The 13,975-nt window shown below is 48.9% G+C and overlaps 1 protein-coding gene across 1 annotated transcript in view; it reads right to left on the bottom strand.

Moving 5' to 3' along the window:
- The window catches only part of Rab31 (RAB31, member RAS oncogene family), a 121,690-nt gene extending 110,713 nt beyond the window's left edge, over positions 1-10,977 (bottom strand). The window contains exon 1 of the mRNA XM_036173557.1: positions 10,775-10,977. Coding sequence (XP_036029450.1) covers positions 10,775-10,813 — 39 coding nt within the window. The 5' untranslated portion in view covers positions 10,814-10,977. The remainder of the gene's footprint in view (positions 1-10,774) is intronic.
- Positions 10,978-13,975: the final 2,998 nt, after the last annotated feature.

Below are 13,975 nucleotides of genomic sequence, written 5' to 3' on the forward strand. Positions count from 1 at the left end.
GAGGGAGGGAGGGAGGGAGGGAGGGAGGGAGGGAGGAAGGGAGGGGGAGGGAGGGAGGGGATGAAAAGGCACACAGAAAACAGAAAGAGCATGTACACAAACCTCCCTAACTTTGACTAACGTCTTTCCTAGACCCCACTTTGAACTTTGAGGATGGTCCAGCCATGGAACAGTGGCCTAGCAAGGCCTGCACCGATAAAAACATACCTGCCTGCTGTTAACACAGAGGGCCTTTGTCCTGTTGATGCCAAAGCTGTCCTTTCACACCACACAAAGGCAGAAACTCAAATTCCACGGCCCTCTGACCCAAATTCACCTCTTAAGTGTCATCACGTTACCTGTCAACTCCACTAAGAACCCAACAATTGCTACCTGGCATCCGTTTCCTCCGCAGGCGGTCTCTGGAGGCTCTGCTTGGTCCCACACCTCCCTCCGTATCTGTCCCTCTCTGCTTCGTGGCCACTCTGAAGTGAACAGCTTGGCTCACTTAGGCCCTTCCAGCTTGGAAGCGGTGTGCCAAGACCACTCCTGCCTCCTAAAGTTGTTTCTCTCAAGGATTTTGTTACCACGACTAAAGACAGACCTTATCTTCAGTCTCCCCCACCCCCACTGGTCCTCAATTTGCTGGTATCCCAAGTCTCCCAGCCACCTTCAGGAGAACCGGCAGGAGAGGCAGGAGAGGAAGCTGTAGTTCAGGTTACAGTTCACGCAGGAGCCAACAGAGAAGTCCAGCAGGCTTGCCCACAAATTTATGAGGAAAAATCTGATATATTTTATACAATTCTACGGTTCCTCCTTTTCTTTATTCCTTGTACCAAGTTAAGCACTGAGAAAGGCAGTGGTAGCCATAGACCTCCATCCCTCTTGGCAGCTCAGCAGCCATGCCACCGGCAAGAGCGGCAGACTGAAGCCAACTCCTACAAAAGCAAGGACCAACCCTTCCACACTGACCCCTGACCCTGACACCTCCTCCCACTTTCCCAGGGCTCCTTGGGGGTCCTGCTTCAATCACTCATTTCACCTGTTTTGATACATAATACTTACCGCCTTTGAACAGACCATAGGCAGAGCATCCCTGATTCAAAAGGTTTTCAACTGAAATGGTCCAAAATCTCAAACTTTTTGAGAACTAATGATGACACTCTGAAAGTTTCAGACCTCGAAGTGTCTTGGATTTCGGATGTTTGGATTAGAGGTGATCAATTTTTAAAAGTCTATGGAGGGCCAGGTCAGCAAGGAGACTTAACAGGTGAGGGAGGGTACTTGCTATTCCAGCCTAAATTCAATCCCTCCGACTCATGGTGGACGCAAAGAACCGACTCCTGACCGCTGTCTTCTGACCTCCCCACCCCCTCAGTGACACTCACACTCCCCGAACTTAGAAACAGTCACACAGGCACAAAGAGAAGATAAGGAACAAAGGGAAGGAAAGGAGGGGCTATGTAAGCAGTCCAAAATCTGAAAAACCCCAGAGCAGGAACTACTTTATCCCCAAGCATGTTAGGCAAATGATACCGAACCTGTAATTTATTTTTCCCTCTTCCTGAATAAAATGTATGCCTCTGTGATGGTTGGCTTTGTCAACTTGGCACAACCTAGAATCACTTTAGAAGAAAGCCTTCAGTAGGCGTGCCTGTGGGGGGTGTCTTTGTTGCCTTAATTGATTCAGGATGACACCCCCACCCCTGCCCCCCAATAAATCTAGCAGCACTTTCTATTAGCAGCCCAGGTGAGACTCTTCCTCTGCTCCCTCAGCCTTCCTTGTTTCCACTGCTGACTCCTTTACTGATAGGAGAAACAGGCTCTGTAGGTTTCCAGCATGGACTGAAGACCAGCATCTCTCCAGGATCCTTCGGGCCCCTGACACAGATCGTGACTGCTGGGGGATACAACCTCATGGACCAAACAACAACCAAGTTCCCCGGCCCTCTCCAGTGTGAGACGGTCATTGTCGGACTATTTGGGCCACACAAAAAATCTACAAAATCATCCTTTGATACATAGTCATTCTATTGGGTCACCCTAGAGCAGTGTTTCTCAACCTGTGCGTTGCAACTCTTTGGGATGGAATGATCTGACCAGACCATGAGAAAACACAGATATTTACATTATGATTCATAACAGTAGCAAAATTACAGCTATGAAGTAGCAACGAAAATAATTTTATGGTTGGGGTCACTACAACATAAGGAACTATATTAAAGGGTCACAGTATTAGGAAAGTTGAGAACACTAATACACATTACCAAATTCTTGTGTCTATTTTGTTCAGGCACACCACGGCCTAGCACATGAAACTAAGAAATATTTTTCAATGAATGCCACAGAAGTAACGAGAAAAGTCTGATATTATGTCATTCATGACCAAAAATGTAAGACCAGGCAGGATCATTTTGTTAAACTCACCCAAACAGGCAGAAATAAGGAGGTGATCCAACAGATCCAGGTGTTGGGACTTTGTACAAGACACACAGCCTAGATTCTGCAAAAGTGCTAACGTCACTAGGCATATTGGCACATGCCTTTGATCCCAGCACTCTGGAGGCAGAGGCAGGCGGATCTCTGTGAATTCAAGGCCAGCCTGGTCTACAGAGGCAGTTCCAGAACAGCCAGAACTACACAGAGAAGCCCCATCTCAAAATAAATAAACAAAAACCACATGCTGGTGTCACGGAGGAAAAGGGAGGGGATCTCTTTTACCCAAAAACTGACTAACGAGCCTCAGTAATCAAGTTGCTCTGACTTGATCTTGGAAGTTTTTAAACAGCTGTGGGGTGCGCCCACTGGAAATACCTGAGAATGGACTACATGTTTGATGCTATTATTGTAGCTGTAACCAATGTGGGAGGTCAAATAATGATGTTGTGATTTGGTACATGAATGTCCTTTGCCTGCATGTTGGAGATGCCAGTATCCTGGGATGACCGCCATACAGGAGCTGAGGTGTAGAGCCAGCCTGAGCCTATGAGATAAGCTGTGTGTGTGTTACTGACAGCAGAGCAGGGGAAATGGAGCCCTCTAAGCCAGAAGATCACAAGTGCATCCTCCATGTCCTCCACTGAGCTTTTTACACTGTTGGGCCTCGGTTTTGTTTTGACTTGCTTATAACTGTGCCATGATTCATCCCCCTTGGAGACTGTACGAAAGCTTATGACTTATTTTTTATTTTATAGGTGCCCACAGTTAAAGAACTTTTTAAATCTGGGTGGTGGTGGTGGCGGCGGCGGCGGTGGCGGCGGCGGCGGTGGCGGCAGCGGCAGCAGTGGAGTATGCCTTTGATCCTAGCACTCAGGAGGCAGGCGGATCTCTGTGAGTTTGAGACCAGCCTGGTCTACAGAGTGAGTTCCAGGTCACTAAGGGATATACACAAAGAAAACCTATCTTGAGGGGGGGAAAAAGAAAGAGAAGAAAAGAAATGAAATTTTCTTTTTTTTTTTTTTTTTTTTGATTTTTCAAGACAGGGTTTCTCTGTAGTTTTGGAGGCTGTCCTGGAACTCGCTTTGTAGACCAGGCTGTCCTCAAACTCACAGAGATCCACCTGCCTCTACCTCCTGAGTGCTGGGATTACAGACGTTCGCCACCACCACCAGGTGAAACAAAACTTTTTAAAAGAGACTTTGGAATTTTACAAAGACTGAAGTTTTTTTTTAAGATTTATTTATTTATTATGTATACAGAAGAGGGCTCCAGATCTCATTACAGATGGTTGTGAGCCACCATGTGGTTTCTGGGAAATAACTCAGGACCTCTGGAAGAGCAGTCAGTGCTCTTAACCTCTGAGCCATCTCTCCAGCCCCAAGACTGAATATTTTAGAAAGACTTGAGAATTTGTATGTTTTAGAGGTTGGGGATTTAGCTCAGTGGTAGAGTGCTTGCCTTGCAAGTGCAAGGCTCTGGGTTCAATCCTCAGCTCAAAAAAAAAAAAAAGAATTTGGATGTTTTAAAGAGACTGAACTTTTAAAGTGTTTGAATTTTTAAAGACTATCAGACTTTGAAAAGTTTCAATGTTTTATATTGTGATATCAATATTAACATGCCATCTTGGGGACAAACAAGAAAGAAAAGGTTCCAGATGAATAGTTATATTCATGTGTGTCAATTGACAAAGGGTCGACTGTGCTGGCTAGTTTTCTGTCAACTTGGCATGGGCTAGAGTCATTTGGGAAGAGGAACTCTGACCTGAGAAACCATCTCCATAAGACTGGCCTATAGGCAAGTTTGTGGAGCATTGCCTCGATCAGTGATTGATGTGGGAGAGCCTAGCTCACCCTAGCCACCTCTGGGCAGGTGGTTCTGAGCTGTATAAGAAAGCAGGCTAGGGCCGGGCAGTGGTGGCGCACACCTTTAATCCCAGCACTCGGGAGGCAGAGGCAGGCGGATCTTTGTGAGTTCGAGGCCAGCCTGGTCTACAGAGCAGGATCTAGGAAAGGTGCAAAGCTACACAGAGAAACCTTGTCCCAAAAAACAAACAAAGCAGGCTAGGGGATGGGGATTTAGCTCAGTGGTAGAGCGCTTGCCTAGCAAGCACAAGGCCCTGGGTTTGGTCCTCAGTTCTGGAGAGAGAGGGGGGTGGGGGGCAGGTTGAGCAAGGCATGAAGGGCAAACCAGTAAACAGCACTCCTCCATAGCTTCTGCTTCAATTTCTGCTTCAGTTTCCTGCCTTGGGTTCCTGCCCTGACTTCCCTCAGTGATGGACTGTGATACAGAAGTGTAAGATGAAATAAACCCTTTCCTCCCCGCAAGTCCCTTTTGGTCATGGTGTTTTACCACAGCAATAGAAACCTGAAGTAAGGCACAGCCTCCGTTGTAGTGGAGACCCCAGGACATTGGAGTTGTGGTGGCCAGGGAAAGACTACCAAGGACAACATCAGGTTTTGTTAGTGGAGCCAACCTCTAAGCCTATATGACACAATCCGTTTACTATGCAGATGGCAGAGCAGGAGACACAGGATTGCCAAAGTCTTTTGGAGCCCAGAAGATTGCAAGTGAGTTCCAGATGCTCGATGTTGAACTACAGAACATGGATTTGGGTATCACTTTTACATTTGTTTTGTTTTGTTTTTGGAGATAGGGTCTCTCTACATAACCCTGGCTGTCCTGGAACTCATTATGCAGATCAGAATGGCCTCAAATTCACAGAGATCCCCAAGATTCTGCCTGCCTCCTGAGTACTGGGATTAAAAGCATGCGCCACCACACCTGGCTTTAGCTTTGATGTGGTTCTTTTTTTTTTTTTTTTTTTTTCCTCTCTCTCGGTAGCTTTGGTGCCTGTCCTAGATCTTGCTCTGTAAACCAGGCTGGCCTCAAACTCACAGAAATCAGCCTGGTTCTGCCTTCCGAATGCTGGGATTAAAGGAATGTGCCACTCAGCTGATGTGATTATTCTTATGCCCTTGGTTCTTCCACTTGGGGATCAGAAGTATTTATTTATTTTTGTGTTTATTTGTTTTGGTTTTTGTTTGTTTGCTTGCTTTTATTTTTTTTGTTTTACATTAGCACACAGGTTAGAGGTTTGGGATTTTTTTTTAAAGAGACAATAATGGATTGACTGAGAAGGGTAAGCCAAAAACTACCTTTCTGCCCCAGATCGCTGTTTATCACAGCAACAGGATGGACTGGAATAGGGAGATAAGGAAGGGGGCAAGTGGCAGGGTGAGAATGGATGCTGACTATTACCTCCCTGGACATGAGCACATGAGAAGAGGCTGCTTGCTGAGGTCTGTTTTGACCTATTGAGGCAAAGTGCAGCACTAGCTCTAGATGAGGAAGTAGGTAAGGTAAATTCTGTCTCTACCCAAGGTAGAGAGCTCACTCATTAGGACAGCAGTATGCACAGAAAGTGGCATCCGTAGACCACCCTGACGGGGCGATGCTAGAATTGTCAGCTGATGTACTGAGAGATAGTGTGAGGGAAATGATATACTGGGGAAAAGGAATCGAGACACTCTCTGATTGGAAGGGAGTTGAGCAGTCCCTTACTGTAAGGCTTTAATAGAGAAAAAAATGGGGACTCCACTCCCAATGCAAACTCTCGTCCACTGACCACACCGAGTCTCTACCATGTTTAATTTCTCATCCCTGCACATTTGGTGCAGTCGGAGGAACAGAGCTGTAGTTTTGGGGACTGACTCTACAGTTACCAGAGCAATAAACCAGGTCTTTGTTTCCCAAAGTTTCCAGTCTTGAGTATTTTGTTACATAGAAACAGAAAACAGAGTGAGATAGAGACTGTAACTACCTAGTCTAAGCTACAGTTCTATGCATCAATTCCTAGTAACTCCCCCAACGAACTCATATAACCCTATCAGGCGCTCCCAGTAGCACAGAGCTCTGAGCAGTCCATTTGACGTCACACAACTCCCATTGCTGAGCTTTGTGGTTAAATAAGGCTGCCCACGCTAGGTCCTAATGCCCTTGGATTCACAGAGCCCTACCCTGTCTGTATACAAGTCCTGCACAAATCTGCATTCCCGCTATCCAGATGTCTCACGAAGCCCTGGGTGCGTGCATGTTCTTTGGTGAGACACCATATAGATACTAACAAAGGCCACAGAGAGAGGTTTCCAGAGCTCCCTCACCGGAAGCAGGGAAGCCCACAGTTGTATTTTAACTACTCACTCAGCTGCTAGGGAAGTAGCAGAGATCTCTAAACTGTTGTCAAGACAACCAAAGCACAAATACAAACCTCTTCAGGATCCCATCCGGAAGCAGTTTTTTAAGCACACAAGCACACATGCCCAGAAGAAATAGGCTACCCTTCCCCCACCTGTCTCCTCTCTGCCTCCATCTCCTGCTCTTGTCACATGGTGGTGTGTGTGAAAAATTCCAACTGGGAAGCTTTCCACCTTTGAGGTTAAGACAGCTGCTGCAGTACTGTTTTTCACGTTTGAAAATGTACTTTGTGTGTTTGGGGGGGAGGTTGTTTTTTAAGCATTCCTATTTTGCAATACTAGTACAGATTCCATAGTGTGATAGCCTGGCATTGAGTGGCAAAACTGTGACTTATTGGGCCCGGATGTCCACTGACCCCTCCCTATAGTGGTCAAACGTGCCCCTAATCATGGCTAGCTTCCACGGTGTGCCCACTGACCCCATGGAAGAGCACTCACAAAGGCTGGCTACACTGTCCCACGAGGCACAAACATGAGAAAGCCCACAAATGTACAACAGGTAGCAGAAATACACTTGATGTTCCTGAGCCCTTGATTAGGATTAGGGTTTCTATTGCTGAAACAAAACACCATAATCAAAAAGTAAGTTGGGGAGGAAAGGGTTTTATTTGGCTTAAATTTCCACATCACTGTTCATCACCAAAGGAAGTCAGGACAAAAACTCAAACAGGGCAGGAGCTGATGCAGAAGCCATGTAAGGGTGCTGCTTACTGGCTCGCTCTACATGGTTTGCTCAGCCTGTTTTCTTTTTTCTTCTTTTTTTTGGTTTTCAAGACAGGATTTCTCTGTAGCTTCAGAGCCTGTCCTGGACTAGTTCTGTAGACCAGGCTGGCCTTGAACTCACAGGGATCTACCTGCCTCTGCCTCCCAAGTGCTGGTATTACAGGCATGTGCCACCACCGCCCAGCCTCAGCCTGTTTTCTTATAGAACCCAGGACCTCTAGCCCAGGGTTAGTACCACTCACAATGGGCTGGGTCCTCCCCCATCAATCACTAAGAAAATGCCTTATAGCTGGATCTTACAAAGATATTTCCTCAATAGAGGCTCCTTCCTCTCTGATGACTCTAGTTTGTATCAAGCCGACATAAAACCAACCAATACATGAAGCTATCAGAGAATGTCCCGCAAGCCAATGCCAATTCAATTTGGAGCACTCATCAAAAGAAACAAAGTCACACATACCAAGTAAACAGTAGGAGTATCAAAGTTCTAGGAGGCATAGGGACAGGTAAAGAGACCATGCCCCCTGGCCCACTCACACTTCTACCCATCAAAATGACCCTAATGTCAGAAGATAAATCCTCCAACCCAAGGGCAGGAGCCTGAGACTTTAGCAAAGAGTCACCAGCTGGGGACTCATCCTAAAAACAGCCTGTACCTTGAGCAGGGAGCATGTCCTCCAACTAGTGACCAAGCACAGACTAGCCACCAAGCCTCTCCAGCAAGGACAAGACTTTGCTCTATGGTAAATACACTCTGTCACCTTCTACGTAACTGAGGGTAAAGCTGGCAGGGTCTTGATCATCCTAAGATTTCAGGGAGGTGTGACACAGCCTTACAAACAGAAAGCTCAGTGCCATCTACACACACTACTTCACGCAGAACAGACAACCCTCACCGTAACAACAGAGGGGCCCTAAGATTCTTGCTAAAATCCTAAAAGGACCATAGGGCTCATCATTGACTCCTTCTTCCATCTTCAGGCCCAGAGGATCTCTCAAATTCAGACAGTACACCAGGGCATCGACCTCCTTCAAACGCAGTCTCATAGAGAGAACCAGCATATTTAGATAAGCAGCGAGAAATGCAGCCTGGTCCAGAAAAGGACCAGCCAAGCCAGGGAGCCTCAAGACTTGTACTCAGCATGGACAAGCTCTTTTGCTCTTTGCAATAAAATATCTTCTGATCTCAAAAAGACTGAAATGTGTAGCTACCTTCAAAAACAGGATGACACTGATGTGGTGTGATATGAGTGAAGTTTCAAAATTTCCAGAAGTTACTTCTTTCTCTGTTACAGAATCCTCCACCCCCAGTTCAAATCCCTGCCTGTATGGCCATCACAAAGAAACAGCAATCAAAATAAGGCACCGTCTCCAGGAAACCCATGGAAACTGCTTGTTTGTGAAGATTAAGTGGAGAGAGAGAGAGAGATTGAGATTGATTCTCTAGTTGTCCTTGGCTCACCCAGGCTTGCTATAGTCCAGCATCACAGACCGTCAGGAAATAGAATCACACACATATATCTTAAAGAGACATCCAGAGCTGGGCGGTGGTGGCGCATGCCTGTAATCCCAGCACTCGGGAGGCAGAGGCAGGTGGATCTCTGGGAGTTCGAGGCCAGCCTGGTCTTCAGAGCTACTCCAGGACAGGCTCCAAAGCTACAGAGAAACTCTGTCTCGGAAAAAACAAAAACAAAAACAAAAACAAAAACATCCAGTATAATTCTCTCTGTCTTCAAAGAGAAGGGGATGATATGTCCATTCTACAATTAAGCCAGCCACTCATTCAGCCTTCCAAACCCTGGTGCAGAAGACTAGCTAAGCCCCCTGACATCTGGGTCTGAGCCCTTGACACCTGGTCACTGTCCTGGTAGGACATTACAAACATTGAAACTAAAAATTAAGGGTGATGTCTTGGGACCGTGAGTGTGCCCTTAGGTAGGTTGCAAAGAAGAAGGTGTCACCACCCCCAAGAGCTAAAAATGTTTTCCTAGTTCATCTTTCCCCAAGGTTAATTGTGACATGCCCCATGCACTCAAGCTTCCTCTTCCTTCTTTGGGGCCTGACATTCCTTTTAAATCTTCAAAGACCTTTCTCCCATGGATTCTTGGAATTTAGGTCTAGACTATATTGGCCAGCCGGGAAGACACGAAGCTTGCTGCTGTAACATCAGAAGTTCAAGAGAGAAAGGTGAGAACAGCATCCCACCCAGCCTCTGTGAGTGAGGAGCCCTGGAGAGCCCTGGATAGACCTGGAAGAAAAGGCTTGGGGTGGACCCTTTAGGATTGTCCGCAAATCACAGCAACTGGTGGTAAGTGGTGAGGACAGTGTGGAGGTAATTCCCCAAGACTTCGTTCACCAAAGGGTCCATCAGAGGCCAGGTGAAGCAACAAACCCTTCTACAATCATGGCCTGTATACACTTCTACATCCATTTTGACAGACCCGTTAGCATTTCTTTGAGAAGAATGAATGTGGAGCTACCCTGCCCTGCTTCTTTATTTAGGAAATACTTTCCTTACAGGGCCAAATTTGCCAGCTTCGAGGGCGGTACACCCGGTGCTGAAGCCAAAAGCTACAGAAAACATGGCTTAACACCAGCTCTAATTTTGGAAGATTTCTGGAATTTGATGTGGGTAGCCCCAAGGAAATGACCCCAAACACTGAATCCCCTGGGGTGATTTTCAAGGGACAGTCCTAGGAGGTGAGACTTTGGTCTGGTGCGCGTGGGTCGCCTGGGTTGGATGCTGTTTCTCTCTTTGTTTCTGACAGCTTCTGTTTCTTGGGACTAAGAAAGACTCATTTTGGAAGGGGAAGAGTGATGGGGAGGAGCGGGGGGTTGGGGGTGGGGGAGGTCATCCGGCTTCTTTTCATCCACTGCACGAAAAGTGTGGACACACAGTTCACACACAGTTCGTTCCTTCTTGCTTTGCAGTCAGTCCAAGCCCCCGGTTCTCCCACCCTCGGTAGGAAGGATTTGTTGGTTGGTTTGTTTTCTGAGTGAATAAAGCAATTGCCACCACCCACCCACCACCCACCCCTGCCCGTAGGAGGCAGAGGAAAACCAGTGCCTCCCCGGAGTAACTTAAACCATTCCTCTGGGAGGGAACCTTCGGTGGTGGGAGCGAGACCCCTGGGGGCCGAGGAGCTGCAGGACCTTCTGTCGTCGGGTCCTCGACAGCTTCCCCCCACTCCGCCCCCCACCGCCGGCCCGGCCAAGGTTCCCAGACGCGCGGGCGAAGACGGAGCAATCGGAGACGCACGGGAGCAGCTGGGACCCGGCGGCCGGTGCCGGGCGCGGGAAGGAGCGCGCCGGGGCCGGGCAGCGCCGGGACAAAGGCGCGCAGGAGCGGGGATCCCCGTAGGCTGGGGGCCAGGACTCACCCCGAGAAGACACACTTTGAGCTCCCGTATCGCCATCATGTGCTCTGGGCCGGGCCGGGCCGGGGCTCAGCAGCATCGTCCGGGCCGCACCGCGCCCAGCCTGCGTCCAGCCGTCTCCCGGCGCTCTCGCCCGCCGCGGGGCGGAACCGTCGCCGCGGCTATTTCTGGGCCGCGGCCTCCTCGGTCGGTCACGTGCCGCCGGCCGGCTCCTCCCGACGCGTCTAGCCTAGCCTAGCCGCCGGGCTTCGGCTCCGCCCGGGTCCGGTCGGCGTCGGCCTCCGGTGGCCACCCCAACACCGTCCCTTCCCGCAGTCAGACCTGAAGCCCGGTCGGCCACCACCTGCCTTGGGAGACCTGAACCCAGGACCCGTCGGGTCATAAAGAGCCATTGGTATAGTTAGTTTATGCTGTTGGCTGTGATCCTAAGCAGGCACTTCCAAGTCGCTGGGTAGTCCCAGCGAGTCTAGAGGCGATGAGTAGAGGAAAGGGTTAACTTGCCTCATCTACTCCCCGGGCTTCACTTTGCCCTACCGTGCCTTACTCTGTACGTAGCGAAAGATTTGTTTCTGCTTCCAAAACTGGCGTGCCAGAGCCTGGGAAAGTAAGGGTGCATGCTGGAGAGGAAGCTCCCTTCTTCCACGTAGAAAATCCTACAGCTGGGTGGACAGGAGCAAAGCGAGCATGGGATCTGGCAACCCTTCTCCAGACTCCTCTACTAGGAAACTGAGGCTGCGGCTTCGCAAGGGGCGGGGGGGGGGGGGGGGGGGGACGACGACATGTCGTCTTCTCGTTGTGACTCGGTGGACCTCAAGCCTCTGGACCTCTGGAGTGCATGCCTGAAGCCCTGGGTTCGACGACACCCCCACCCCACCCCACCCTTAGCCGCCCCATGCATTAAACACCCACCTCCTAGGCATGGTGGGTGTTAGATGTGGACTGATTCAGGCAACGTGGAAATAAAGATACACTCCCCTACAGAAGCAGAATTATGCTTTAATCAGAACAATGCAGGGAAGCAGTCTCTCAGAGGAAGTGGAGACTGAACCCAAGCACAGGAGCCTTTGGGCTTTATAGGGCAAAAGAACTATCGTTGGGAGAGGGAAGTTTTTTTCTGTTGACGTGTACTTTGTAGTTTCAAGGCCCAGTGATGCCAGCAGATGTTCTCATTACTATATTGGCTTTCTTGTCGGGCAGGTGTTCTTATCAGTATGCTGAGTCTGGAGTTTCTCAGCTCCTTTGAAGTTCCTTATGGTAGGTCATTAACCCTTCAGTGGCATATGCCCTTAATTCTAGGCAGGAGATCGGAAGTTCAAGATTATCCTGAGCTACCTAGAAACTTCCAGGCCAGCCTGGGTTACATGAGACTTTATTTCAAATAAACAAAACAAAAGCCACGGTTTTGTTGTTGTTGATGTTTCTGTTTCGTTGTTTTATGAGGCAGGGTTCCTCTATGTAGCCCTGGCTGTCCTGGAACTTGCTCTGTAGACCAGGCTGTCCTCGAACTCACAGAGAGCCACCTGCCTCTGCCTCCTGAGTGCTGGGATTAAAGTTGCACACCACCATCACCTCTGCCGCCGCCGCCGCCGCTGCCCAGCCCGAAAGTCGGTTTTAAGATGTATTTATGTATTTTATGTGTATGGCTTTCTGTCTGCATGTACAGCTGCACACCAGGAGAGGGCGCTGTATCCCATGGACTACAGCTATAGATGCTTGTGTGCTGTCATATGGGAGGCAGGATTGTGGGAGCTAGGATTTGAACTCAGGACCTCTGGAAGATCAGCTAGTACTCTAAACTGCTGAGCCATCTCTCTAGGCCCCCAAAGACAGTTTTAACAAGCGTTCCCAATCCTCTGGCCTCTTTCACAACTTTTCACATCTGGCCAATGGCTCTTTCATTTTTCCAGACCTTGGTTATCATCTGGATTTGCTGCTATTCACGCCAGATGGAAGCTACTTTGGCCCTGAAGTGGCCCCTCGTGGTAAGGATTCCAAAGCAAGGCCCACGAAGAGAACAGTTCTAGAACCCTGGAGTCCAAACAGGCCCCAGGCAAACGTGCAATGAATCAAGTTCCCCAGAGTAGCAGGAACCTTGCTTACGTTGAGGAGGTGCAGGCTAGTAGAAGCCTACTTATCTAGACTGAATTGATCAAAAGGTAGCCCACGTGGACAGGCCACGGGTCCTATTCAGTGTCTCTTTGGTGTCAATGTCTCTCCTTGATTCGGCATCCAAGGACAGCCAGTTCTGTGTGGGCAGATTGAAGGCAGGCTACGGTGTCCCGCTGGGGCACAATACCTCCCCTACGCTCAGGTTTGCTCAGCTGAGAGCAACTGTTAGGTGCGCAACTCCAGACACTTTGGCCAGGGCTTTGCCCTGCTTTTGCTGGCACCTGCGTGTTCTGAAACAAGTAGGATTTGGCCCTCCCTACTGAGGTGTGTCGCTTCTGAAGCCAAGGTGTGGTTTCCGTTTATTACTTCCTGTGGAGTGGGCGTGGCTCAGGAACCTGCCCTATGAGAGGGCTGCGTCCCGGAGGACAGGTGCAGAGAGGACACCCCCCCAGCTGCCTTCATCTTTTTAGCACAGCCCGTTTGGGTGTCTGAGATGCGTGGGTGCTTTCTAGGTTTCCCTACAAGGTCCCCTGCGGAAGCTTTTCCTCACTGAGAATCACTCCAACCTGATTGTCCTCTCAACACCAAGACCCACCCAAAACGACCTCACTCCTAACTCACTGTAGTTGAGTTTCTTGAGGGGTATGGTTTGGGGCTCAGGTTTTTGTTGTTGCTGTTGTTGTTTTGAAGACAGGATCTTGAGCAGCCCAGGGTGGCCTCAGACTCCTGTGTAACTGGGGCTGCTCTTACACTCGTCCTGCCTCAGCCTCCCAGGTGCTAGAATGACAGACATGTACTGACACACCTGGCTTCGTTATAGTGAAGTCTCGCGTTTGCCCTATGGCAACACTAATCTGTCAAACAGAAATGTTTATGGGTTTATTTTCTTCCTCATCCACGTCTCCACCTGGAGACTTTGACATGACCTCATAAAAGCCAGATCTCCGTGATCACTGGGTGGACACACATAAAGCTGTAGCCCGAAGGAAGATGGACGACAGCTGTGAAACAGGATGTTCTGGAAAGACAAAGCCTAAGCAGCTTCCAGGTTTTTAAGGGCAAAATGTTCTCTGTTATGTTCTGCTTACTTCATGA

Source organism: Onychomys torridus, chromosome 23, assembly GCF_903995425.1.
Source record: "Onychomys torridus chromosome 23, mOncTor1.1, whole genome shotgun sequence".
In the NCBI taxonomy this organism is placed as follows: Eukaryota; Metazoa; Chordata; class Mammalia; order Rodentia; family Cricetidae; genus Onychomys; species Onychomys torridus.